General features: G+C 32.8%; 2 protein-coding genes across 5 annotated transcripts; one reads left to right on the forward strand and one right to left on the reverse strand.

Moving 5' to 3' along the window:
• Positions 1-175: 175 nt before the first annotated feature.
• LOC126722790 (chaperone protein dnaJ GFA2, mitochondrial-like) lies at positions 176-10,199 on the forward strand. Its single transcript, XM_050425936.1, has 18 exons — positions 176-256; positions 403-496; positions 779-853; positions 1,372-1,454; positions 2,152-2,235; positions 2,321-2,359; positions 3,348-3,434; positions 5,455-5,502; positions 5,568-5,655; positions 5,829-5,893; positions 5,980-6,054; positions 6,573-6,651; positions 7,058-7,083; positions 7,285-7,356; positions 8,674-8,730; positions 9,106-9,154; positions 9,697-9,763; positions 9,952-10,199. Exons 1-18 carry the CDS (start codon positions 176-178, stop codon positions 10,046-10,048), a joined length of 1,266 nt encoding a protein of 421 aa, XP_050281893.1. The 3' UTR covers positions 10,049-10,199.
• Positions 10,200-10,863: 664 nt separating this feature from the next.
• Positions 10,864-18,364, reverse strand: LOC126724043 (receptor-like protein 15). Of its 4 annotated transcripts, none has more exons than XM_050428146.1 (5): positions 18,196-18,364; positions 17,165-18,000; positions 16,924-17,070; positions 13,253-13,291; positions 10,864-13,164 (listed from the first exon to the last, which is right to left on the reverse strand). In XM_050428146.1, exons 2-5 carry the CDS (start codon positions 17,256-17,258, stop codon positions 11,003-11,005), a joined length of 2,442 nt encoding a protein of 813 aa, XP_050284103.1. In that variant the 5' UTR covers positions 17,259-18,000; positions 18,196-18,364; the 3' UTR covers positions 10,864-11,002. The 4 variants fall into 4 exon arrangements, with proteins under 4 accessions (XP_050284103.1, XP_050284102.1, XP_050284105.1 ...); XM_050428145.1 differs by having other exon boundaries at positions 13,253-13,399; positions 18,196-18,363; XM_050428148.1 differs by lacking the exon at positions 13,253-13,291.
• Positions 18,365-25,777: the final 7,413 nt, after the last annotated feature.

Below are 25,777 nucleotides of genomic sequence, written 5' to 3' on the forward strand. Positions count from 1 at the left end.
ACCAGAAATAATAATGACACAAGAAACGGACCATAGGCATGATGGAGGTGCTACTCTAGAACCATAACCATAAAAAAAAATAAAAATAAAAAGGAGAGAAAGAGAGCGAGAACACACAGAGTTACGATTTCAAGTATGGCGACCTTTACTGCAAGAAATAGGCAAATTGCTAGAAATGGGGGTTAAGTGTATAACTCAATTTGTTGCTTCAACTATAGCAGCTATATTCACACCAAAGCAGCATCTAGAAACACAGGCATGACATAGTACGCGCCTCGCTCGTCGCTCTCTTTCTTCAATCCCACTTCGATTTTCAAATCAATTCCCTAATTTTTTTGGTGGGTTTGTGAAAAAAGTTTGAATTTTTGGTTGGTTGGTTTTGTGGGGTTTTGAATCTTGCAGATATACAAGACCGTGTGTAAAGGGGCAGATAGGAATTTCATTTCTGGGGTTTGTAACCCTTCTCGGATTCTTGGGAATTACACTTCCAAAAATGGTAACTTCAATTTTTGTTTGTTGGGGTTTTGAGAATTTGGGAATATGAAAATAAAATTGAATTTTTTTGAAGTTTGAATGAATAATACCCAATATCCCATTTCAAATTAGGATTTTATTTGTCAGGTTCAATTCTTGTTTTATTAAGCTTTCATTTCTTGAGTGTTGTTTGCAACAAAGTGAGCAGTGTGCTTGTTTTTGTACTGATTATTGGATTAATTTATTTGAATATAGTATAATTTTAATAATATTGAGCTAATATTTTGTGTATTGTGATATGCAGTTAGTCAGAAAAATTGGTTGTTATTGGGAGCTCTGAATGCCAATTTTGGCTCAGCTAGATTAATTCATGGCACTGGTATTGAATACGAACTCACCACACTTACACTTATATATGTGTCTATATGAATGAGATGAGATCAAGTTACACATGTTCCACCATCTAATAACTTTTTATTGGATAAATAATTTGAAAATCCAATGTTAGATTATATGTTCTTTATATTCTTAACATGCATGCCAAAAATCACGTTAATTGGACATTATTTACTATTTGATCAATATTCATAATTGCACTTTGAATATTTGATCGATGATATGTTTTCCTTTGATAATTTGTTCAGCAGAATATTTTTGCTGAAGAGTATGTTCCCCCTCTATCATGTCAACCTAGATAGATAGATTTTTTTTTTTTTTTTTTCTTTTTTGGTCAAAAAGTTTTCAGAAAATTTCTGGAGCATAATGTGCCACTGACTCTTTTTGTCTTCTTCCTTGCTCTATGAATGTTGTAATTTGTTTATTACTTAATATTTGATGATGAAAATAAACTGAGGAAAATATTTACTGCATTTGTATTGATTTATTTATTTTTATCAGCGCCTATGGGGAGAGATTATTATGATGTACTTGGTGTGAGCAGGAATGCAAATGCATCTGAGATTAAAAAAGCTTATTATGGGGTAGGTTGTTTGCCTTGTCTCTTGTTTATTTTCCCCCTTCCTCTTTAATATCACATTTTTATATAGAAATTCATGGAAAATTTCTGGCTGGTTTCTATGGTATATATCTATTATGTATGTAGAACATGGATAAAGAATACCGATTTTTTACTCTGATTTTTTTCTTTTTTGATGAGTAATATTTACCACTGATTTGTTGATCACACATTGGCATGATCGTTTCTTTAATTATAGAATGAAGAAGAGCACTGAAAATTTAAAGAGAGAAAATCTGCATGTATGGATCACTGCAATGTCATACCTTGAATATTTCGAGTGTGGCATTATTGTTTTCTTTGTTATATTTTTGAAACGCTTAACATTTTAGATGGAGATGTGAATCTTTTTTTCTGAAATCTTAAAGAATGAATGATATAGCATGCTGGTTTCTATGGTAGGAGGGAAAAAAGGTATTTTCATGTGTATTGATGTAAATGAATAAAATTTATTCATATTCATTTCTGTAAGAAGGAAAAAAAGGCCACACCTAGTGCACAAAAATCCCACTTTTTGTGGTTTGGGAGGTGATTGGTAGGCAGCCTTATGATTTGTGTAGTTTGCTAGGACAGTATAGTCTGTATATCTTAACTTTGTGTTTTTTGCTTTTAATTGCCTCCATTTATTATGATTTTTTGGTTAATCTGGCATTGTTCTGCAGCTTGCGAAGAATCTGCCTCCAGATACAAATAAAGATGATCCTGAAGCTGAGAAAAAGTTTCAAGAAGTTCAAAGAGCATATGAGGTTTTATTTTATTTTGACTTTAGAATCTCCTAGACACCTTGTCAAGACTTTTTAATCTAATCTATTATTCTTATTGTTGTTGTAGGTTTTGAAAGATGATGAGAAGCGACAACAATATGATCAGGTTTCACATTTAATCTCCCCCCTCCCCTCGAAGTTATAGCTTTTGTTAACTTACAATTATATGTTGACCGGCTTTCTGCTGGAATATTTCTGGTGGATTTGAATAATAGTAATTTCCTGTTACCATGCAAACTCCTTGGGTTTGAAATTCTTGTTGATCCTATTGTTTGAAAAGTAATTGGATAGATGTCATTTCCTGGATAACACAAAAAAGGATAGGAAAAACTTGCATGGAATTAAACCTTTCTAACTGCATGGTCATATTCTTTTCATAGTATAAACCTTTGAAAGATGTCCTACATACAATATGGGCATTATTGGAAGAGTATTTCTTGTTCCTTATGGGTTGGGAGTTCTGTTAACACTGTTCTTAAGAGCATTCTTCCCTTTTCTATAACCTTGGAGTTTTGTTATCTTTTTGCATGAGGGAATTCGTGTTCTTCAATTGCAGACTAAAACCCCTGAATGGGATACTGAACCAGTTTGATAAGCTCACAAGAAGCAAACCCAGTCAAATCCATTAAACTGTTGGTTTTGTATAAACCTGTGCCCACAATTGGGCTGTTACAACAACTTGGAGCTTAAATACACGCACGCACACCCTTTTAGATTTCAATGGCAGATGGTATGTGTTCAATCCAAAATATCATGCATACAATTGTAGTTCTTAGTTACTGGGATGAACAACTATAGTCCGACATTGAAAATCAAACTCATTTACTGTGGACAGTGGGCTTTAATCACATGTTGAAAATCTTAATTTTGCTAACCTTGATGAATTATTCTGTTTAATTTTTTATTTGAGTGAGCAAACCAACTTGCTTTGCCTTTATATTAGCATCTCAGTAAAACTACTCTGTATAATACTACTTAATTGTGCATTTTAGAAACTACATTAGCTTTCCATTTTTTAACATAATTCAGCACTTTTCTTCCTATCACTTTAGTCTTTATCTGTAGTTACATTGTCTGTACACACTATCTTATAGGTTGGCCATGAGGCATATGTACAACAAGGAGACAGTGGTGTTCCCAATGATTTTCATAATCCATTTAAAGATTTCTTCCAAGACAATGTAAGTACATTTTGATAGGCCAAAAACGAATTGACCTCTAATGATAAATTAACCAATTAATTTAGCCAAATGAATTAATTAAGTTAATTAACATACAAAGTGCGTGGTAACACAAACAAATCACCAATTAACTAAAGTGCTACAGAAATTAAATTGACATGACGATTTATTTACAAATAGGGAAAACCAACACGACAAAAACCTTATCGGGTGATTTTAAGGTCACCACTCCCGAGAATCCATTATTATCACAACAAGCGGTTACAAGTAAAGGAATCCCAGTACCTTATACCAACCTACAATTTAATCCTTATCCCAATACCCAATTGGACATATTCTGTAGTAACAATTTCTCCTTATAATGCAAGACTCCTAGTACGTGACTAACCAATTGCGTGGATCCCAGTATGTGACTTCAATCACCAACTAGAGAAGGTTGTTGGCTGCAAAGTTCTTCAGTTCATCCAAACGATGAAGATCAAGAAGATGCTTGGCCACAAAACCCTATGGTGCACAAACACAGCAATTTCTTCACAAGAACGATGAACTAGGGCAAAATTGTGTCTCCGATCACAATTTGCTTGAACAAACTTTGCTCAACACTTGTGCAATTTGTTCCACCTTTGACGGTCCTTAAAATAATCCTTTTATATATCTAGGGTTATGAAAAAAGAAAGTTCAAATACATAATGACGGATTAGAGTCAAAACAGAACTGAAATTCTGTTTTTCATAAACCTCGACAGATGGCTATCTGTCAAGCTGCTGTCGAGCCTTGGGGCTGGAAAAACTCTTCAAACTCGATAGATGACTAGCTGTTAAGCTTTAATGATAGGCACTTTTCAAACTTGAATCTTGAACAGACTTGAATCTTGGACAGACTTGCATCTTGGACAGACTTGCATCTTGGACAGACTTGCATTGCTTCAACACTTGATCTTGAAACAAAGTTTCTTGAAGCATTAAACACATCCTAGATCTACCCAAATACAAGTAAAGTGCGTTTTGTCAAAGAATTAGCCAATTATATAAAATAGTGACATATGTTCCTAACAAGTGAATCACATATGTCCTAACACATTCTTTCAAAATTGTTCTACTGGTTTTAGTTTTATCGATTTGTGGCTTTATTTTGTTAATGCTTTTATTGTATAAGTGCTACTTAAATCTCTCTCTCTTTTTTTTTTTTTTTTTTTTTTTTCCTTGAGTGCTGCCTTCTTCAGTTTTGGTTGTATTGAAAATTTGGGCATTGCTTGTTTTGGTACTAAACAACATTTATAGAATTCAAAAATTGTTCACACCACAAATGCTAGGGAAGCAAACTCCCACCAAGTCTGCATCTACTGCTAAGGAAAAAAAGGCAAGGGTCACATAATTGTTCATAGTATCCTGTCTTTGCTTCGTGGCCTCTTGCTAATGCATTTGCCACCTGATAAGTGGTCCATCTTCATTTGCTCCATTAATGCATAAGTACCTGCACCATAATAGTAAGGCCATGGACAAACAAATCTTACTGAGTTGCATCCATAAGTTCCACGACAATTTCATCATACACTTGATTATATTATTTTTTTTTTTGGGATAAATATATTTAGTATGCGTTTAGATATTGCTTATTTTGCTGAAAACTGAAAACAATAAAAAAAAATCATTTTCCAGTTATTGTTCACTTTTAAAATTACTGTCCGCATGCCTATTTGCAATGTTCATGACATGAACAGTGCAATAGGCGCTGGTTTAAAAAATAAAAAAAGAAGAGGCCTGAAACACGGACGTGCAAACCAAACAAAGCTTTAATTATAATTCTTAGAAAGCCTGGTGGAAACATTATCTGCATTTGTAGCTTTGCTGTTTATGCTAATGTCCATAGTTTGGTTTAAGGATGGGATGATGATGTATTGTAAACATTGTCTGCATTTGTAGTTTTTTGTTTTTTGTTTTTAAGGATGCTAATTTCACCTTTGAAATCTAATGCAATATTTCAATTTGCATGCTGTGGCATTCTCTACTATGGAGATCAGATATTCGAAGACTTCTTTGGTCGTAGACATGGAGGTGAAGATGTCAAGGTTTGCTTGCTGTTTATGCACATATCATTTGTTTTTATGTTTTCATCATTGATTAATGATCACAGGTATCTCTTGAACTATCCTTTATGGAGGCTGTTCAGGGAAGCACCAAGACTGTGACATTTCAAATTCATTTGCCATGTGAACCTTGTGGTATGGTGGTTTTTATTCACTAATCAAGTGTTTCAAATGATTCTGCAATTTTACTGCTGGCAGATATTTTTCCAGAATTTTGGTTGCTTTGCTCTGTTTGGTTGGTAGAGTGAATTTAGTTTGGAGGAAAGGTTCCCAATGTAAGATTTTATTCTGTTTCTGGAGTTTTGCAGGTGGGCGTGGTGTTGCCCCTGGAGTCAAACCTGAAAAATGTACTCGCTGTAAAGGCTTAGGAATGGTCAGTTTTGCTAGGAAGAAGGAACCTATACATTTTTAAGGAGGATAAATTTACATTTTTAACTTGATGTTTGGCTGCCTATCCAGATTTCCATGCAACAGGGCCCATTTATGGTGCAGATTACTTGTCCTCAGTGTCATGGAGAACGGGAAATTGTGCCGGTATGTTGCATTTATTTGAATTTACACGCAATCATTAACGTAAATATGAAAGTAATCAATTGAATTGCACTTTAAAAAAAAAAAAAAAAGATCATCAATTTAATTGTTTCTCACTTTTCTATGGATGTTTCATAATGTCTCTTTGGAAAATACTTTTTTTGTAACATAAAAGGAATGATGGTTGACAGAATTTAAGTTATTAATTCATGATTATAGGTTGGCATTGTTTACCTTTCTAATTGGTTTTTGGCTTCTCACACAGATATATATATATATATATATATATATATATATATATATATATCTGTGTGTTTATTAGGCATTGATATTAAGTGGTTTCTTCACTTCCATTTGTGTTGATTATGTATGATGGTTGGTGCAAAGTTTACTATATTATATATTTCTATCCCTATTTTTTTTTTTTTTAACTGGTTTGTTATATTAGAGATAAAGAGTTCATGGTTTTTCTAAGTCTCTAATACCAGTTAATTTTTTTTTTTTTTTTTTTTTTTCCAGAGCCTAAGTATATCTACAAGTCATGCAAAGGAAGGCGAGTTGTATTAGGAACGAAGTCAGCCAAGCTTAATATCGTGCCAGGTATTTCTTTTTTTATTTTATGATTTTTTTGAAAAATTATTTTTGTTTTTTTTTTTTTTTAGGATCTGGTGGTTGCATTGCAAAAATTCCGTGCTGTTGTCAAGCTATTCTTATCCTAGCTTGGTGTGGAATAAACTCCCCTGCTACTAAGTCTAATGCATGATCTTATCAATTCAGGCCTTAAAATTTGTTTATGGTTTGTTAGGATATAGTAGAGTAGGCATTTGCTAATGAAATGGATGGGTTTGCAGGCTTTATTTTATAATTACAGGTCTGTTTGCATCAGGTAGCAAAAATCAGATGTCGTTTTTTAAGCTTTAAGAAGAAAAGAAAAATAACTGGTTTTATAGGTTTTGTATATGCTAGTTTTTATAGATGCTTGACTCTCCTCCTTTGCCATTTGCAGGAGTAGATAATGATGAGACCATAAAGGTGAGTAGAAGTGGTGGAGCAGATCCTGATGGAAATCAACCTGGTGATCTTTATATTGTCATTAAGTTAACTATATATCTATATATATATATATATATATGTTTAGTGTGTCATCATTTGTTTATTTTTAGTGGGTACTTCACTGCTTGGATGCCTTCCCCCCAACCCCTAAACTGTAAAATATCATTTTCTTCTCTGCAGGTTCACGAAGATCCTGTTTTCCGAAGAGAAGGTGCTGACATTCATGTAGATGCTGTTTTGAGTATTACTCAGGTAATGCTTTCCAATGTCTTCATTTTGTAGGCATCGGTGGCCAGTAGTGCATGGATGTCTTGAACAGTGTGTTGTATGAGATTTTTGAATAAAATAGCTATTGTGTTTAGCGTTAGGAAATATTAATTGCATTCAGGTCTTTGCTGAGAAAAAGCTTCATGCCTAAGCTAAAATTATCTTTGACTTTATTGTGAATATTTATGCTTTGTTTGTTTCAGCATTAACGTTTTTTGAAAAATGAGTCATTTTCCAAAGAGCATTTTTTGGAAAACTATCTCATTTTTTACCCATCATCTTGCTCATATATATGGATAGTAATTCTCATAATTCAAAATAAGCATAAGCTCCATTTTAAATAGTTCAAAATGCCACATAGGCCAAATAGTTTAACCTACAAAATAATCTAGTACTAATAGTTTGATAAATACCAAAATGCCTAATTGTTCAAATTGACACATCCAAATTCTAACAAAATGCACCTACATAATCAAAATTGGCTTAAATAATTGTCAAAGAAGTTTTGCAGCCACTGTCTACGAAGCTTGTCATTTTTCAACATTAATGTATAAGTATAACTTACACTTACTAGATATTGGACTAATGGGCAATTTAGTAATCTGCAATTACGAAGTGAATAGAGGTTAAACTTAAATGTCAAGACACATGGGAAACTGACCTGGTGATTCATATATATTCTTAACATGTATTTGTGGTTGATTGAATCAACATTTTTGGAGGTCAGCCTATTTTCTGTCCTATGGACAGAAACATCTCAAATAGTATATATTTAATGGATGAAAGAAGAGTACCCACAATGTACTTCTTCTCACTATGTATACCAGGACGAAGATTGGAAATGGACTAAAGTGTATGGTGATAAAAACGATAAGAACTAATACTTGAAAATGTGGAAAATTATCTTTACAGAAGATTTTCCAACGAGTTTTTCAGTTTTGTAGACGAATTCCAGGAAGTCACCTATTATGCTGTTTCTTAACACCTCCTCAGTCACCTGTTAGCAATTAAGGAAGAAGGTTTTAGGGTCTGTAGGTTGATTATGGTTTCAAAAAGATGGAATATAAAGCTAAAGATAGATGTTCTTAAAGATACATTTTGGGAATTTTCTGGCAGCAAAAAAATTTAGGTACTTTTTGATTTGTTTCTATAATTATTAGATTGCTAAAAGCCGTCAAAGGAATGATAAAAATAATTTAATTACATTTTTTCTGTTAATAAAATCTTTATTACTTGTCAAAAAAAAAACTTTTATTTTTGATCTAGTTAAATTTTTTTTTTTTTGGGTTTATTGGATTGCAGGCAATTTTGGGGGGAACAATCCAAGTCCCAACTCTCACAGGAGATGTAATCCTCAAGGTTTTTTTATTGTTTTTTTTTTTAATAAGTAATTGTGCAATGGGAAAATTTCATTTATGACTGTTTTCTTTGTTGAGATTCTATCAGCTCATTTGGAATTTACTCTTGCAACTCATGCGACTTGATTATTGGACTTGACCCCCACATGGGACGGTAACCGGATCAAAATGAGATCTGGTTTGTTTGTTGAGGTTCTTTCATGTCCTTGTCCCTTTGTTGGGTCAAGAAAAAACCAAAGCCAAATAGCATCTCTCTATTCCTCCATGTCATTCCTATGGGGTTGGCTTTTAGCCTAAGATTACTGGCTTCTTGTAGAGGTTCTTTCTTGTTCTAGTTCTCTATAGTATCATGATCTAACTAATTTCTAATATTTAGGTTCACTCTGGCACCCAGCCCAGTCAGAAGGTAGTTTTGAAGAAGAAAGGTTGGTGAGCTAGACACGCCAAATTTCATTATGTTCACTTATTAAAATTTGTGTGTGATAAATGATTCTATTTTGGCTTGCCACTTGCATCCTGCTCTCTATCGAGAATAGTGTGTGACATAATTGGTCCTTTTACATTTTAGCCACTTTGTTCCTTGTATCAATAAACCCCCAAAATTTTAATTGAAGCAACTTCCTCAGCTTGTGTCAATGTGGTTTTTTCTTACTGCCATGATTTATTCCTTTTTTATTTTAAAGTAAGGAATCAACAAGAAAATTTGATAGAAGAGTATCCTCTATGGCTAACGTTAAGAGTCCACATGAGTCACATAAAATATGCAATTTGTTGCTGACCATCATTTCAATGTAGGATTCGATGATTTTACCCTAGTTAAGCAACTTATTAAATGTAATATCATTAATTTTATTTGTCTGTTAAGATTCTAAATATCTTGAGAGTAAAAACTTTTGTTTTATTTTATTTTCTTTTTTTATATTGAAATTGTGTGTGTTTTCCCTCTGAATTCATTGTTTTTATGCAGGGATCAAGACGAGGAACTCTTACTCATTTGGTGATCAATATGTGCACTTCAATGTCAGCATTCCATTGTAGGTTTCCTTGTTCTTAGCCATTGTTGTTGCAGGATTTTTCACCCTCCAGAATGTATTTTTATGGTTCAATTCAATCCAGTGTGTGGACTATATATGGGAAAAAAAGTGTCATATTATAGCATCATATGGGAATGTGTTTGCAACCTCTCATTTTTATAGTAGATTAAAATGCTTGATTTGTGCAGGAATTTGACCCCAAGGCAACGTGAATTGATTGAAGAGTTTGCCAAAGAAGAGCAAGGGGAATATGATAAGCGTGCTACTGCTGGAGCATCAGGGTAAAATGTAGACCAATTGGTGTCATTTGTTTGCTAATTCTTAGCAAAAAAGGATTAAGGCAACTGAAGAAAAAGCATCTATTGTTGAAAGACCCACCCACTCTATAAGTTTTGTATGAGTGACTGGGTCGTTTTTGTCCTTCTTTTGTGTTTTTTTTTTTGTGGGGGGGGGGGGGGTGTGGAGAAGGTTGTTTGGGGTGTGTAATTTTTTCCTAACAAATCACAATGGTAGTTTTATTTGAGGCGATAACATTTGATCACTTGCATCTAGAGTATCTAAGTTGTTATTGTACATATTTATTATTTTTCTTTAATATTTTTCACTATCAAGAACATCAAGTCAGTTTATTTGTCATTTTTGTATTATGTTATGAATAATGTCACGTACATGGATATTTAGATGTCACTTGGAATAAATCTTTTGAATATATATATGGTTCAATATTTACTGAAGCATTTAGAAAGCTAAACATTATTCAATTGGTTTTCTTTGGAGCTGTCAGATCATACAAGTGCTTGTGCATAGGATTGGATGTCCCCATATTTTGGTTTTGAACATTGTGAATTCATGAGCATGTTTTATGTGATTTGGCAGAGTTCATGGTGAGTAGAAAAATAGTTAGACAATATTTTGAAATAATTTGCAAGATTTAAGATTTTCTTGCCCTTATATGGCACTTCATGGCTAGACTCCTAGTCCCTTGGGGGTAGCTGTATTTCTGTCTTTGCATAACTCACATATTCAATTAAAGCAACAATGCAAAAATACAATCATAGTCCTTTAAAATTACACAACAATACAGATTTTGCACAGTGTAGTATTAAAATTCAATCTTTAGATTCAAAATCCAACAAGAAGAGACACACATACATGTAATCATTAAAATGCAAGGCTATGCAAGTCTGAAATTAAACAACTTATGGTAATAAAACACAACAAAATAGTAGCAATACAAGGCTATGCAAGGCTGAAATTGAACAACTTATGGTAATGAACCACAAAAAAGCAGTAGCAAGTGTCAATGCACACTTCAATGAGGTTAAACCACGCCCTACGCCAGTATGGATTTATGTAAAGAACTGCAAGAATTCCCAACAGGACTGTTATGTAAGCCACCACAAAGCTTATGTAGAAGACACCCATGTCCATGAAAATATCACCTTCTTCCCCTTCATTATCCACTGGCATTGTAGATGGTGGTGTCATTTTGGTGCAACTATTCTGTAATGGAGGTCCACACAGGAGAGGGTTCCCATCGTAACTGCTTTCATCAAATGTTCCAAATTGATTTTTTCTCTCTGGTGTTGTGCCTGATAAGTTGTTGTGTGCCACACTAAAGACCGCTAGAGAGGTCATTTCGGTCAACTGAGGTGGAATTTTGTCATTCAAATTGTTGTATGAAAGATCCAGACTCTCTATTTGCTTTAGATTTGAGAATGTTACCGGGATGGGTCCGAATAGACTATTGTGTGACAAGTTCAATGCACGAATGTTGCTGCTCATCCTACCGAGTTCCAGTGGGATTTTACCTGCTAGGTTGTTGCACGAGAGGTCAATTCCAAACATGTACTCGAGGATGTCACCCTTGTAAGAGTAAGTTCTAGTTTTTGTTGTGAACTCTACTTCTTCTTCAACATTCACAAATCCATTAAACGGAGATATATCATCAGGCAGATCTTCGATAATTATTGATTTTGTGTTCAAATATAATGACAAACTCCTTAAATAAGCTTCCCCTAAAGATAAATGTGTTAAAGAAGTTCCATGGACAGATGCATCAAAAGTAATGTTACTCAAGCAATGAGGAATTAGACTTGAAAATTTATTGTAGGAAAGATCCAAAATGTTTAAGTTCTGCAAAAGGCATAGTTGAATTGGAATTTGACCTCCTAAATGATTTTCTTTCAAGAGAAGAATTCTCAATGATGAGAGGCTGCCAATCCAATTAGGAATGTTTCCAGTTAGATGGTTATCTCGAAGATTCAGTGTAAGTAGTTTGGAGTTGTTTTGGAAAGAACTTGGAATTGGACCGCTCAAGCAATTTTTATTTAATTGAAAAAAACGGATACTTGAGGAATTGAAGCAAGATGGAACAGAGCCAAAAAGATTGTTGTCCGAAAGGTCAAGAAATGTAAGAGAAACGAGTTTGCATAACTCAATTGGAATAGGACCTTCAAAATGATTTTTGGCCATAACAATATCTTCTAAATATGTCATGTTCCCCATCCATGTTGGAAGCGTGCCTGAGAAGTGATTGTTGTCCAAATGTAAATTTCCTAGCTTAGTCCAATTAGAATTGGTAGGAAATATTTGGCCACTGAAGCTATTGTTTGATAATATGAGTAATTCTAAATTGTAGCAACCCATTATGGAATGCATTGGTATGGTTCCCGAGAAATGATTATCAGACAAGTCTAGACCCTGTAAGAAAACCAAATTCCCAAAAGAAGAAGGAATATTGCCTTCAAATTTATTTCTAGACATTTTTAAAGATTCTAAATTTGGAAAAATTAAACCGAGGTTTGTGGGAATTGGACCATGTAAGTAATTATCAGAAATATCTATGCTCAACATGTTGGGACGAATATCATATGGCACCATAAAAGGCCCCGTGAAAGAGTTATTATTTACAATAAAGATCTCCAATCTTGTATTGTTCTCTAACAACCAGTAAGGGAACTGCCCAACCAACTTATTGTGAGAGAGTTTAATTATTTGCAAATCATATTGGCAATGAAGAAATCTGGGAGGTGTCCTATTGTGAATGTTAATTGAGCAATTTGACAAACTGAGAACCTTTAATTGGAAGGTTGGAATCAAAGTAAGAGAGTCAGGTTCCAAAGCTAATATATTGTTATCACTTAATAGGATCTTAAGATTTGAGAGGTTGAAAAGGAAGGAAAATGTGGATGAGATTGAGAAGTTGTTATCAGAGAAAGAAAGGTACTCAAGTGATGTCAAACTTGATAGTGGAGACTGGACAATGTTCCCATTGAAGTGATTGTTAGAGAGATCCAATACCCGGAGTGATGTCAAGTTTGCCATACATGAAGGTAGTCTCCCTTCAAAATTATTGTTGCTGAGGTCTATCTCTTGGAGCTTCTTAAGTTCACACCAGCCTGTATAATGTGATAATTAGTTATTAGGTTCTACTATTGTAATTATTCGAAGCAATATCATTGTGAAAAAAAAAAAAAAAAAACCTACCTCGATCAGGTAGGGTGCCATTCAGTCCACAGTAGCTCACTGCCAATACATTAAGAGAAGTCATAACTCCAATTTTATGAAGAAGACTTTTATCAATCGATGAACGATCCAACATCAACTGTTCAAGGTTGTTTAGTTTGCTCAACTCTAAAACAAAAGCAAAAAGCTTAAATTAGTACTAATTGATATGGTAGAGCATAAATTAGTACTAATTGCTGAAAATTATTAAGATACCACACAGAAGTGTTAAAGTAGCCAAGACCACTTTCTTAACTAAGATTCTTTGAAGGAAAGTAATTTTATTTTATCTAATAATAGTGTATAGAGTATAGACTACCATGTAATGTGGCAGTCTATATACTTTCATATTTTAGAATTTAATTCAAATTGTGAAATTAATATATTTCAACTAGAGATGATGCTTTTTTTTGAAGATCTCAGTCTTATTTTAAAAGCCATGTTGTTAAACCTTTTTTTTCCCCTTTTTCTATAACATCTAAATCATTTTTTTTTTTTTTTTTTTTATTGATGCTACAATTACCAGCTCAAAAAGAATTTCGGTCAATTTTGGGGTGTTCCCTGTGTTTTGGTCCGTTTCAGATAATTTCGGTCGAAATATGAATTTCGCCCGGTATGAGTTTTGGATTTTATTTCCCTTCTTGAAGCTAAAATATGTTGTTTTCTCGCTGAAACTCGGAACCATACTATTTCTCATTTTCTCCTTTAGCTTGATCTTTGAGCCACTGCCCTTCTCCGCCATTAGCATTTGCTTTCCTAGAGATTGGAGCCACATGTATTGCTTGCATTTGTTAGAGTAGTTACCTTGCCTTTAAGTATGTGTATTCTTGACCTTGTGTTTCTTGAGCTCCTGCCAATGCTTCCTTGGTGGTGGATGAAATTTGTTTGTGAAGAGACGGAGAAAGGAGATCTGATGAGGAAGAAACTAGGGAGATGAAGTGAAGAATGGTAAAGCACTTGTTGAGTAGTAGAGCCTAGAGGGAGTAAGGAAACTTCTAGGACACTTCCTACCAATTAAAAAAAAAATCCTAGACTCTCCTTTATTTACCAGAATTCCATAAAGTAATAAGTTAAAAATTTTCCCTTAATGTTTTTAATCCACTTCTGACTTCACTACATATTATTATTATTATTTTTTTACTTTTAAGGTAAAAGAGTAGGCATATATTATTAATTTTTACGGGTATAGTAATCTCAAAACGGTAAACCGAAATAGATTGATACCAAAACATTTCATTTCAATTGACAAACCGAAATGAGCACCAAAACAATATTCATAAAATTGGTTTGCACTAAGCTACTTATTGTTCATTCGACCATATAATAATAGAGGAAGGGAGTGGCAACGGTGGGTTTGGAGGGTAAAATGGAGATTGCACTTGAATAGTGAGGGTAAAAACATAAATTTGCCAATCTCAGGAGATGTGGACATCCTAACTTGCAACAAATAAAATTTATACTTGGAAAAAAAATTTATATACATAATTATTTTTAAATTAATATGTTTTGTCTCTCCTAAAAAATATATATTGTACACCTTGACTTGTTAATTCCAAGAATTTGTGTTCAACAAAAATAATCTTGACCCCACAATCATAATTCATAACCACTTAAAGAAAGAAAGAAAGAAAAAAAAAAACCCCAAATAATAGCAAAAATAGCCCAAACAACAAAAAATGAACAAAATATTTAGCAAAAAGCCTATTAAAAAACAAAAAATAAAAATAATTAATTATTCAAATTCGTAACTCATTCAACACATTCCATAAAAATTATCCTTAATTTCTTATTTCCTAAAAAATGGTACCCATAGAGATACTATGATCGTGTTTTCTCTTTAGTGGCATTAGCAGCTCGGCTCTCCTCGACAACTCATATTGCAGTTGTAGCAAGTATTATTCGTTGTTCTCTGCCACTCTCTCTTTCTCACTTTCTCCCTTTTCTATAATCATTTCAAACTCTCTCTCATTTTATTACTTTTATCTCAATATTCTTAGTTCCCACATTATCTTTCATTGATCTCTTTTTGCCTTTTTATTTTGTTAGAAGAAGGAAATTGTAAAATTTTATATATTTGCGTACTTTTTTTTTTTTTTTTAATGACAAAGGGGCTTCAGTTGGAGTTGGAGAGCCAAGGAAAAGAAAATCTAAATGTGCGCAAATGTGTAGTCTAAATTTTTTACGAAGAGAGAGGGGGGGGGGGGGGGGGGGAGCTCATGCTAGGTCTTTGTATTGAGCTAAAGTAGTAGTGGCCCAATTTTTATATCTAAAAACAAGTAGAAAAGCATTTGGGCTCAAGTTAAAACCCAAATTTTAGTAAAAGAATCCATTTTAAACCAAGTTTTCATGTATCTCCCGATACATATGATATGATATCATTCAATTGATATGCATCTATGTATTGTACAATTCATGAACACTTCTAATACACCCTTACAATACGAAACTTTTTGTATGATTTTGGGAATCTGGTTAGGCGAACCAAACCGGTTTGCTGTTTAGTTCCCACACTAGGCTGTGAATCGAGTTGTAGAACAGTTCTACCATATGGGTTGTGTTTTTGTGTAGGGTTGGGCTTAATGATTTGGCCTAAATCAATTTTTCAACAGAGCTTTAAATTGAGCTTGGGGTTTGGGTTTGCTATATAATTTGTTTGCATGCTGTGAGTTTAATTTTGATTGTGAGCTTAATTGAAGAACCAAGTTAAGGAACTTGGATCGAATTGGTGTCATGAACCGGGCTAGATTTTATGATTGGATCAAGACCACCAAAAATGGTGTCATTTTGCCTTTTGGGTTGGTTTCCTTCTTCTTTCTTCACAGACTCAATCAACAAAGGATTGGAAGAGTTGTGGGCCTCGCGATCTCATTGGACTAGTGATTAGGCTTGAACGGGTAGTTGAGGAACTTGAATCGGCGATAACGGTTGGATCTCTACCTATAGCGACTTGGCTTCAAATACCGACAGACTTCCTTGAAACGTATCTAAAGATGTCACAAAGATTGCCTTTCCTCTTTGTGATGATTCGAGTACTTTCTAACCGAAATGTTTTCCAATAAGTTGGGAAAAGGTATATCCTTACACAAATACTATTTCATTAAAAATCATCTACAGAATAACAAATCCTATGAATATGAAGTAACACTAGGTACCAAGTGGGGTCTATTACGCCTGTGAGGAGGTTGCACCATGACCATGTTATAGGGTGTGTTCCCCTATTAAAATTGTAAACTAGCATTAACAAATGAGAATGGTCTTAAAATATGTGCAAATAATGATTGAATTAGAAGCTTTTTATTGGCGGGAATGCAAATAGTTATTGAGAATATTAAAGGAATTGGAAAACAAGTTCGACCAAAATAAAGCATGATGGTAAGGGGGAAAAAAAAAGTGTGAGTTAGCTCTCTGTATTTGACTTCCCTATAACCAAAAAAAAAAAAAAAAAAAAAAAAAAAAAAAAAAAAGGAGGGAAAAGAAAAGAAAAAGCTCAGTTTCATTTATTTTCAATATATTTTGTTTCAGAAAAAATGAACAATATTTAATAATAATAAAATGTTTTATTATAGCTTCTGCTTTTCTGAGATTATGTCAGTAATGACGAAAAAGAAAAATGCAAAACAACACCACCGTAAAATGTCCATGGTACAATTTACCTTCAGTTGTAAACGATCCTTCCAAATTGTTTCCTCTCATTCTTAAGATCTTCAATGATGTGAAGGTGCTCAATGACTTGAAAATTCGTGCATTAACTTTGTTCCAACCCAACTCTAGGACTTGCAGCTTAGGTAAGTTGTTTGAACCTATAGGCAAAGTAAAATAGATAATTTGACATACCATATAAAAGAAGGAATTGATTTGAATTCATGAACATATATTTTTAAAAACAATCGTTACCTTTTGTTGTTGTTTTCACGAAGTCATCGATCTCATTGTCATCCAAGTAGAGCTCCTCCAAGTTGCTAAATGCTTTGAAGTTTGAATTCCACATATATATATATATATATATATATATATATATAAATCATAATATTCATCAATTGATTTTGACTGGATTATTTTAAGGTTACATTTGCATTTGATAATTTAAAATTATTATTATTTTTTATTATTTAAAATTATTGATGATCTAAAATAATAATTGATTTTTTTTTTAATTGTTGTTCGACATAAACTATAACGACACAAGATGAATTTGATTTTTGAGAGTTTTTCTCTAGCATAAGTGCATTAACACTTGTGTAATTAATTTGAAATCACATTTCACCCAAATTATTTCAAATCCACAAATTGATAAGGCTTTAAATTTGTTCACGATTTTATTAATTTAGAAATATTTGTACTTCTCATAATTTATTCCAATTGCTTAAACTAAAACTGAAATCATAATGATTCTCTTCGGTAATTTAATTTAAAAGAGCCAAGAAAAAAAAGTGAGATTTTAGTTGCATAAATCTCAATAACTAAGAGCAGAAATTCTCAAAATACAAAAAAGAAGCAAAAGTTTACACCCTCAAGTGTGAGGCACTCTTCCAGTCTCTTTGCAACTTGATGTGAATTTTAGCCGTGAGACTTACCTGGGATGTGGAATGATCCATTCAATTTATTAACACTCAAATCTAGTATCTTCAGCGAAGAAATTCCACTGAGCGATGACAGGATGTTATTGTTGAAATGATTAATAGCCAAGTAAAGCATCTCTAGCTTGCGCAACGCTGAGAATCTTTCAAAACCTACAATTTAGTAGAAGCTTCAGTTTCCATGTCCACAACTATATATTCCCACAACCTATTTAATAGTATAAAGTGAATCCTAAGCCACAACTAATTTCTCATTTTTTGAAAATTCAAAAAGAAAAATATAAGGCAGAAGTAAAACATAATTTCGACAAACACTACCAATTGACTTTGCTGAAGACATGAACATACCTTCATTTGGGACCCATCTACTAATCTGATTATCAACCAAATAGAGGTACTGGAGCTCTTCAAAGGGAAGAAACAAAGACGCATTTAAACACCAATCTTCCCCACTCCAATTGATCGTATAATTAAGATCAAGTTGGATTACACGCCCCGTAGTGTTGCTTTTTTCTTTTTCTGATTTTCTATGACAGTAAGACTGACAAAGTTTTTGTCCAACTCTCTCACTTATGATTCCAACTGATCTTGCGATGAAATAGGCCACCGGCATCCCACATATATACTGTTATCAAACAGTCCACATCATCATCACAATATATCCAATAAATGCTTACCAAAAAAAAAATCTAATAAATGCAAAGCGTGTTTTTTTCTTTCGCTTTACAGTTGGCAGGCACTAAACAAGAAGACTAGAAGACCAAAAGTCAACAAGAAACTACAGACTTTCTTCCTAGATAATGTTTACTTGTTTGGTGATTACTAACCTATATCCAGTCCTGGCAAACGGGTCGGATTGAGTCGACCACCTATTTTTTGACATGATTAATATATATATATATATATATATATATATATATATATATATATATATATATTTGACACTCTTTTTTTAGAATGATATATATTTTTGCTGAATTAGAATGATTTTTATTTGACACTCGGTAAGTCATCCAACAAATAATTACCCAAAAAAGTAAAAGACTAATCTTTTAACCATCAAACTTGGAATGGAAAATGCACAATTCTTTAACAAATTCCAACACTTGGGTTCAAACCACCATAAAAATTCAAATAAACCAATTTAAAGGTATATATTTAAAATTTAAACAATTCAAATTCAAATTTCACTAAGGATATTATAACCATAAAATAACACACACACAATATTATAAATTGATGTCATGGACCATTTCAAGTTATCACTTATCAACCTTCCTAGATGTGCCTATTCCAGTTGCATGTAAGATAAAATAAAGTTATATTATTAATTACCTTGAGAGATAATTAAATTAAAAATAAAACATAACATATTAGGTAAATTAGAATAAGTAAATATTTAATATGAATTGCACTCAATCTACTCAAGGTTAGTAGCAAATCTAGCATTGAAAGTCTTTATACTTGCAAATTACAACTCAAGTTGTCAAGTAGTTTTGCTAATCACTTCATCTATAATACAAAATTTTAATATAACTTAAGTATACCATGAAAGTAAATCAATAATAAAGATTTAACTTTTTATAACTATCAATTAAATTACTTTCGAATCCATATAAACAACTTTTTGTGCACAACAAAACTTGCACATTCTTAGGCAAAATCATAAACTATTGACCATAATGCAGAATCATAAACTACTAACCTTAGGGTTGTTCCAAAACAGGCGAGACCTTATTCTGACATTTAAACTAAAATTTATTAAGAAAAAACAAATATTACTATAAATAGCAAAACCACTATTTTTGGGGCCTTAATGAAGTAATTCACCGAAATGTTGGCGACATTCATTTCATGATTCTGAATCAGAACATTGTTTTCCTTCAACCTGCCAAATTTCATACAATTTTGACACTGCCACCCCGATGGCCTCTATTAGCACCCCCCCCCACCCCTTTGATCTTGCATTATGACTTCGTGCGCTCCTGCTGCTGTAGGAAGGCAGATGCTGTTTGTTCTACATCAGCTTTCCTGGAAAGTGTTTCATAGTAAATTCTAGTCTATATAACTAGTATTATGAATTTTGTAGCTAGACCACGTGAGTTGAAGATTTTAACATACATTGTATCCTTACACCCACCACCATGGAAATTTTTTTTCAACTAAACTAAAAGGTGGGAAAAAATTATTCATTTTCATTTAGAAAAGAAAAAAAAAAAAGAAAAGAAAAGAAAAGAAGAAGAAGACAGAATATGTGCTTTCACCAAAGAGGTGAAAATGCTATGAGTATTGTAAAAAGATATAAGGATGTATCTCCAACGTGAAAAAATAAAAAATATTGGCACAATGGGCCATGCTGGCCCTTGGGCAAGGCCACTTAAGCCATTGCCTCGGGTGTCAAAAATTTTAAATTAATAACTATTTTTTATAATTAAAAAAAAAAATTGAATAACTAAGGACCTGTTTGGTATATGGGTTTAAAAACATATTTTCAATTTTTAAACAATATTACACGTATTTCTATACACTTTTTCACCCCATGTATTTTCAAAAAATACAAACAACGTAACCAAATGGCCCCTAAACTTCTTAGAAAGTGTTTCATGGGAATAATAAAAACCCAACTCATTTGAAATCCTAAACTTCTTGGAAAGTGTTTCATGGTGAATACTAGTCTATTTCACAAGTATTATGAACTTTACATTATTTGAGATAACATAGAACGTAATAGTTGAAGACTTCACATCCAGTGATATCTTTCCACCCACCCCTTGAGAGTTTTTATTTTTTATCTTTCTTTCAACCAAAATAAAATAAAATGGTAAAAAAAAATTCCTTATCAATGAAGAAAAAAAATTACCATATGAAACAATCTCATGGATCATTCCTCTCATGTTTGATGGTCCCCACACACCTGAAGATTCACATGCTGTAAGAGGGATGCACCATGAGATAATCTCATAAGAAAATTTTCCTATAGATAGAGGTCCTTACATTGTGCATCTCTCTTAAAAAGAAAATAACCACCATGAGACAATCTCATAAGATAATTTTCCTATAGATAGAGGTCACACATTGTGCATCTATCTCAAAAGGAAAATAACCCTAGATTTTCAACTTTTAAAATTACTAGCAAATGTGGCTTTAGTTTCTTCCTGCAAGAACCTCTAAAACAAATTGTTTTTTAAATGATGAAACCTCTTCATATTTGCTAAATTGGATTATTCTAAATTTATTACTGTGAATGTGAATGTGACTTTTGCTAATGGTTTGAATTAGTGCCACAAATGTGACTGTTGCTATTGGTTGGAATGAAAAGTTGCCAGTTCAACTTAAGTCATATTTTGGAATGAGGTAGCTTGGAACTTAAGTCATACTACTTGAATTATGTGTTTTGCATTATTTGAGAAGACCTAGACACAACAAAAGAACAAAGACTTGGAATCAATTGTACTTTCTCAACTTCTATTCAGAGTTTAGTGCCTTGTTGAAAAGGGTTTCATAGTGAACAATAGTTCATAATATTATGAGTTTTGCATTATTTGTGAAGATTCACTTAAGAAGAGGCAAGAAACTTTGGTTTCAATTGTGCTTTCATGGAAAATGTTTCGTAGTAATGACTAGGTCATGTTATGAGCTTTGCATTATTTGAGAATACCTAAACTCAAGAAGGTGCCAAAGACTTTTGTGTCAACAGTTTGGAGAGAGAGAGAGAGAGAGAGAGAGAGAGAGTTAAAAAAAATTGTTTGTAGGTGGTTGAGATATGGTTAGAAAAAAATTTACATTCCGTTTGGTAATTAATTAAATTATATATATATATATATATATATATATATAGTGGTAAAACAGTACGTTAATATTGACCAATATCAAAATATACCATTCTTTTAGTTAAATTGAAATAGCTCCCGGTACGAAATTGTCTACCTTAATTATAACGTATTAAGAAACAATGATGTTTTGTGTCTTTTGTCTTCGTTGATAGATGATTTCATTTTAAATTATTAATGTATTAACTATTAAGAAAAAATAATTTTGGTGTTTGCCTTGATTAATAGTTTGTTAATATGTTTATTTGAAGTTTATTTTTATTATTATTTTTTTTTACTTAAACTCCCACTATAGTTTAAAATTCTGGTCTGTCCGCGCGTTAGTTCTTCGTGGTGATCACCATTGACTTACTTCTGTCATTTGTTTTTCTCACGCCAATGACTTTGCAATTAGAAGACTCTCAACAAGAAGCCAAAGACTTTATTGGTGTATCCAATACTTTCTTCATAGATAATGTTTATTGATGACTAACCTATGCCATTGGTATTATGAGCATAGCATTATTTGATAATACCTAAAATCAAGAAGAGGCTAGAGATTTAGGCATAAATGGTCCTAATAATAATGCAAAGCGCGTTTCTCTTAAAGCTATTCCAATACAGTTTCGAACAATTTTTCATCTCCTATTATTTCAAGGAAAATATCAAATACGTAAGTCCTTGATGAGATGATATTCCAGCATTTCAAGGACTCTAGGCATTCTCCTTTTTCCTCTCTATCTCTTAATTGATTACCCTCTTGTTTGTTTTTTTGTAAGATAGTCTTCATTCAACAGCCAAAAAAGTTACATCCACCATTAGTAATATACGAATTTTGCATTATTTAGGAAGACTTAAACAGCTAAACTTAACGAAGACGCCAAGGACTTGGGGTCAATGGTGCTTTCGTTGCACCTTATATTGTGCTCTCTTTGATAATACTTGCATTATTGGAGAAGACCTAGCTAGACTACTATAGTCGAAGACTTCGTGTCTTTCCAGTTTCTACCGAAAAAAGAAAGGAAAAATTCATTAAAATTGATTTCTAAAAATAACGTAAGAGGAAAAAAAAGCTATTGACTTGAACAAAAGTATGGTACTTGATCTTAACTAATTATGTGACACTTGGACAAACAATAATATCATAATTTTGGATAATTCATTGAAATTGAGAATTTAAAAAAATAAAAAAGTAAGCAAATTATAGACAACTTATGATATAAAGATCGAAATCTAATGTATTGAAAATAACAATTAAATCCTTAGGTAAAAGTAAAGCTTAAAACACAACAAACGAGCAAGAGACTGGATAGTTTGGTATGTCATTCAATTTGTTCATCGCCAGGGGAATGTACATTTGAGGGAGTATATATGCATCATAATAGAGGTACAATATAGAGTGTAATTGTTGAGCTTTACATGGGGAAGGTGAATTCTCTCTCTATCTTTGCACGAATCACATATCAAATTACCAACAGCAATTAAACCAAAAATGTGAAACACAATCTTCGTCCACTAGAATTACACGAAGAAAAATTCAAAATTTTCAGTCATAAAGATCAATTAAAAAAATTCAACTTCGGAATAAAAATCCAAGAAGATGAAACACGTGAACATGCAATCATCAAAATGCAGGCAAGAAACACGTGGCTATGTCAGTATTTCAACAACTCTAATCATTCTTCTTTTCCTCTCTATCTCTTAATTAATTACCCTGTTGTTTCTTTTTTGGAAAGATAGTCTTCATTCAACAGGCAAAAAAGTTGCATCGACCACTAGTAATATAATAATTTGCATTATTTAGGAAGACCTAAACAGCTAAACTTAACAAAGACGACAAGAACTTATATAGTTCTTTCTTGGATAATCCTTTCATTATTGGGGAAGACCTAGCTAGACTACAATAGTCGAAGACTTCGTGTCTTTCCAGTTTCTACCAACCATCATGTTTGGAGTGTTCTTTTCTAGGGTTTTGTGTTCATGAGTTTGTTAAGAAACAAAACAATTTGATGTAGTACTTCTCCAAAAAAAAAAAAAAAAAGCAATACACAAAAAAATTTATGACATTTTTCATAACAGTTTAGTTAGCAAAGTTTTACTAGTTCTCATTTAAATTCACCACTAACATCACTCTTTTACTTACTACTATCAATCCATATTTGGTGCCAAAATTTTCTTGTAATTAAAATTTCAATTGCTTTGGAATTTGTATTTTGTGGGTTACTTATAAGTGGGAGGAAAAAAAAAAAAGATACAACTTGATAACTTACTACAAGCTCAAACTTCAATTTGGGCTGGAATTGACCGAAATAGACTAAAATGACCCATAATTTTATTCAAAGGAGAAAAGGGGGTTTCTTGTTCCAGTTTGCATTCCGGAAAGGTATTGACAACATTGGTAGGAACCCAATTGACTATCTGACTAATCATTTGTGAATGAATCTGACTCCAAAGCAACGTGAATTGAAAGAGCATGCCAAAGAAGAGCAAGCAGAATATGAGAAGCCTATCATTGAGGCAGAGAACATTTAAAATCTTGCCTCTAGATATCCAAGTTGTTATTGTAAATATTGTTTATTATTCTTTACTACTGGAATTGATGTATGCATGTTAATTGTAAAGTCAGTCTATCATTTTATAGTATCACATCTTTTTGATTTTAGAAATGATGAGCAAGAAATTTATCATTTTGCTTTATTGTTTATTATTCTTCGTTGTTTCTAGGTTAAAATTAACAAAAACAAAAAAGCCCCGGTAACTTGGATGATATAAATGAAAAAAGTATTGCCTACCAAATGCAAATAGCTTCGGTCTAAACCGCATGGATGGATTATCCTCAAATGTGAATGAAAAACATTCTTAAATAAACCGAATGGACCAAAGTAGACTGAAATGGACTATAGGGACTGAAGTGGACTGAGTTAGATTGTTATGGACGAAATAGACAGAAGTGCACTGAATGGACCGAAGTGGACGGAAACGGACTAAAGCGACCGAAGTTGACTGATTTAGATCGAAATGGGCTAAATGGACAGAAGTGGACCAAATAGACTGAAAGTTGACCGGAAGGAAAGAGTTAGACCGTCGTGGACTGTATAGACGGAAATGGATGAAAAGGACTGAATTGGACAAGAGTGAAACAAATGGACCGAATTAGACCAAACTGGACCAAAATAGACCGAAATGTTGTTTTTATTGCTTTGGAGTACCACGGTCCACATCAATTGTAGTTCGTGATTAGCTAAAAATTCCCATAGAATGGAGGATTTTCTTCATCAAAACCATGATTTCTAAATTTACACAAAACAAAGAATTTCAAAGTGTGATGTTCTCAATTTTTTACAAAAGAAAAGGAATTATGGTCACCTCATTTTACGTATTAAGCATTGAAATTCTTTCATATGATAACCTAAAATTGTCTCAAAATTAAAAAAAAAAAAAAAGAAAAAAGAAAAAAAAAAGAAAAGAAAAAAAGAAAGCTAGGAAAACTAGAAGATGGACACATCGAATTCTATTACCAGTTTAGAGTTTGCATAAGCAAGCACTTCTTAGAAGACTGATGGACTCCAGCAGGAGACTGTTATTCTTCTTCTGATTCTAATTTTCCTAGTTTTCCATAAGATTTTATTCTATACATTTTTTTTATGGAGGATAAAAATTAATTTTCCATTTTTAACTTGAAGTTTTTCTGCCGATCCAGATTTCCATGCAACAGGGCCCATTTATGGTGCAGATTACTTGTCCTCAGTGTCATGGAGAACGGGAAATTGTGCTGGTATGTTTATTTTAATAATCAATCGACATGTGGATGTTGATTGAATTGCACTTAAAAAAAAAAAAGATCATCAATTTAATTGTTTCTCCCTTTCATGTGGATGTTTCATAATGTCTCTTTGGAAAATACTGAAGAAATCAATGTCTAGTGCAAACAACTATTGAAGCAAGAATCCAATTGTAAACAACAGTAAGTCAGTAACAGAGAAACTGAGAAGAAGAAAAGGATGGAGATGAAGAAGAGTGAGAGAGAGAGGGAGAGAGAGCAAAGATTGTAAAACTGAGTAATTCTTGCTTAATTAATTTCAGTGGTATACAAACGTATTTATAGTATTAAGCCCAATCCA

The sequence above is a fragment of the Quercus robur genome, chromosome 4, assembly GCF_932294415.1.
Source record: "Quercus robur chromosome 4, dhQueRobu3.1, whole genome shotgun sequence".
NCBI classification, from domain to species: Eukaryota; Viridiplantae; Streptophyta; class Magnoliopsida; order Fagales; family Fagaceae; genus Quercus; species Quercus robur.

Excerpts from the sequence above, each read along its gene's own strand:
- LOC126722790 (XM_050425936.1), top strand. The coding sequence starts at position 176 with ATGGGGGTTAAGTGTATAACTCAATTTGTTGCTTCAACTATAGCAGCT. Across the intron at positions 1,455-2,151 it reads TTAAAAAAGCTTATTATGGG|CTTGCGAAGAATCTGCCTCC; the intron begins GTAGGTTGTTTG and ends ATTGTTCTGCAG. Across the intron at positions 5,894-5,979 it reads GCTGTAAAGGCTTAGGAATG|ATTTCCATGCAACAGGGCCC; the intron begins GTCAGTTTTGCT and ends CTGCCTATCCAG.
- LOC126724043 (XM_050428145.1), bottom strand. The coding sequence starts at position 17,258 with ATGTGGAATTCAAACTTCAAAGCATTTAGCAACTTGGAGGAGCTCTAC. Across the intron at positions 17,071-17,164 it reads CGTGAAAACAACAACAAAAG|GTTCAAACAACTTACCTAAG; the intron begins GTAACGATTGTT and ends CTTTGCCTATAG. Across the intron at positions 13,165-13,252 it reads TGGCACCCTACCTGATCGAG|GCTGGTGTGAACTTAAGAAG; the intron begins GTAGGTTTTTTT and ends CACATTATACAG.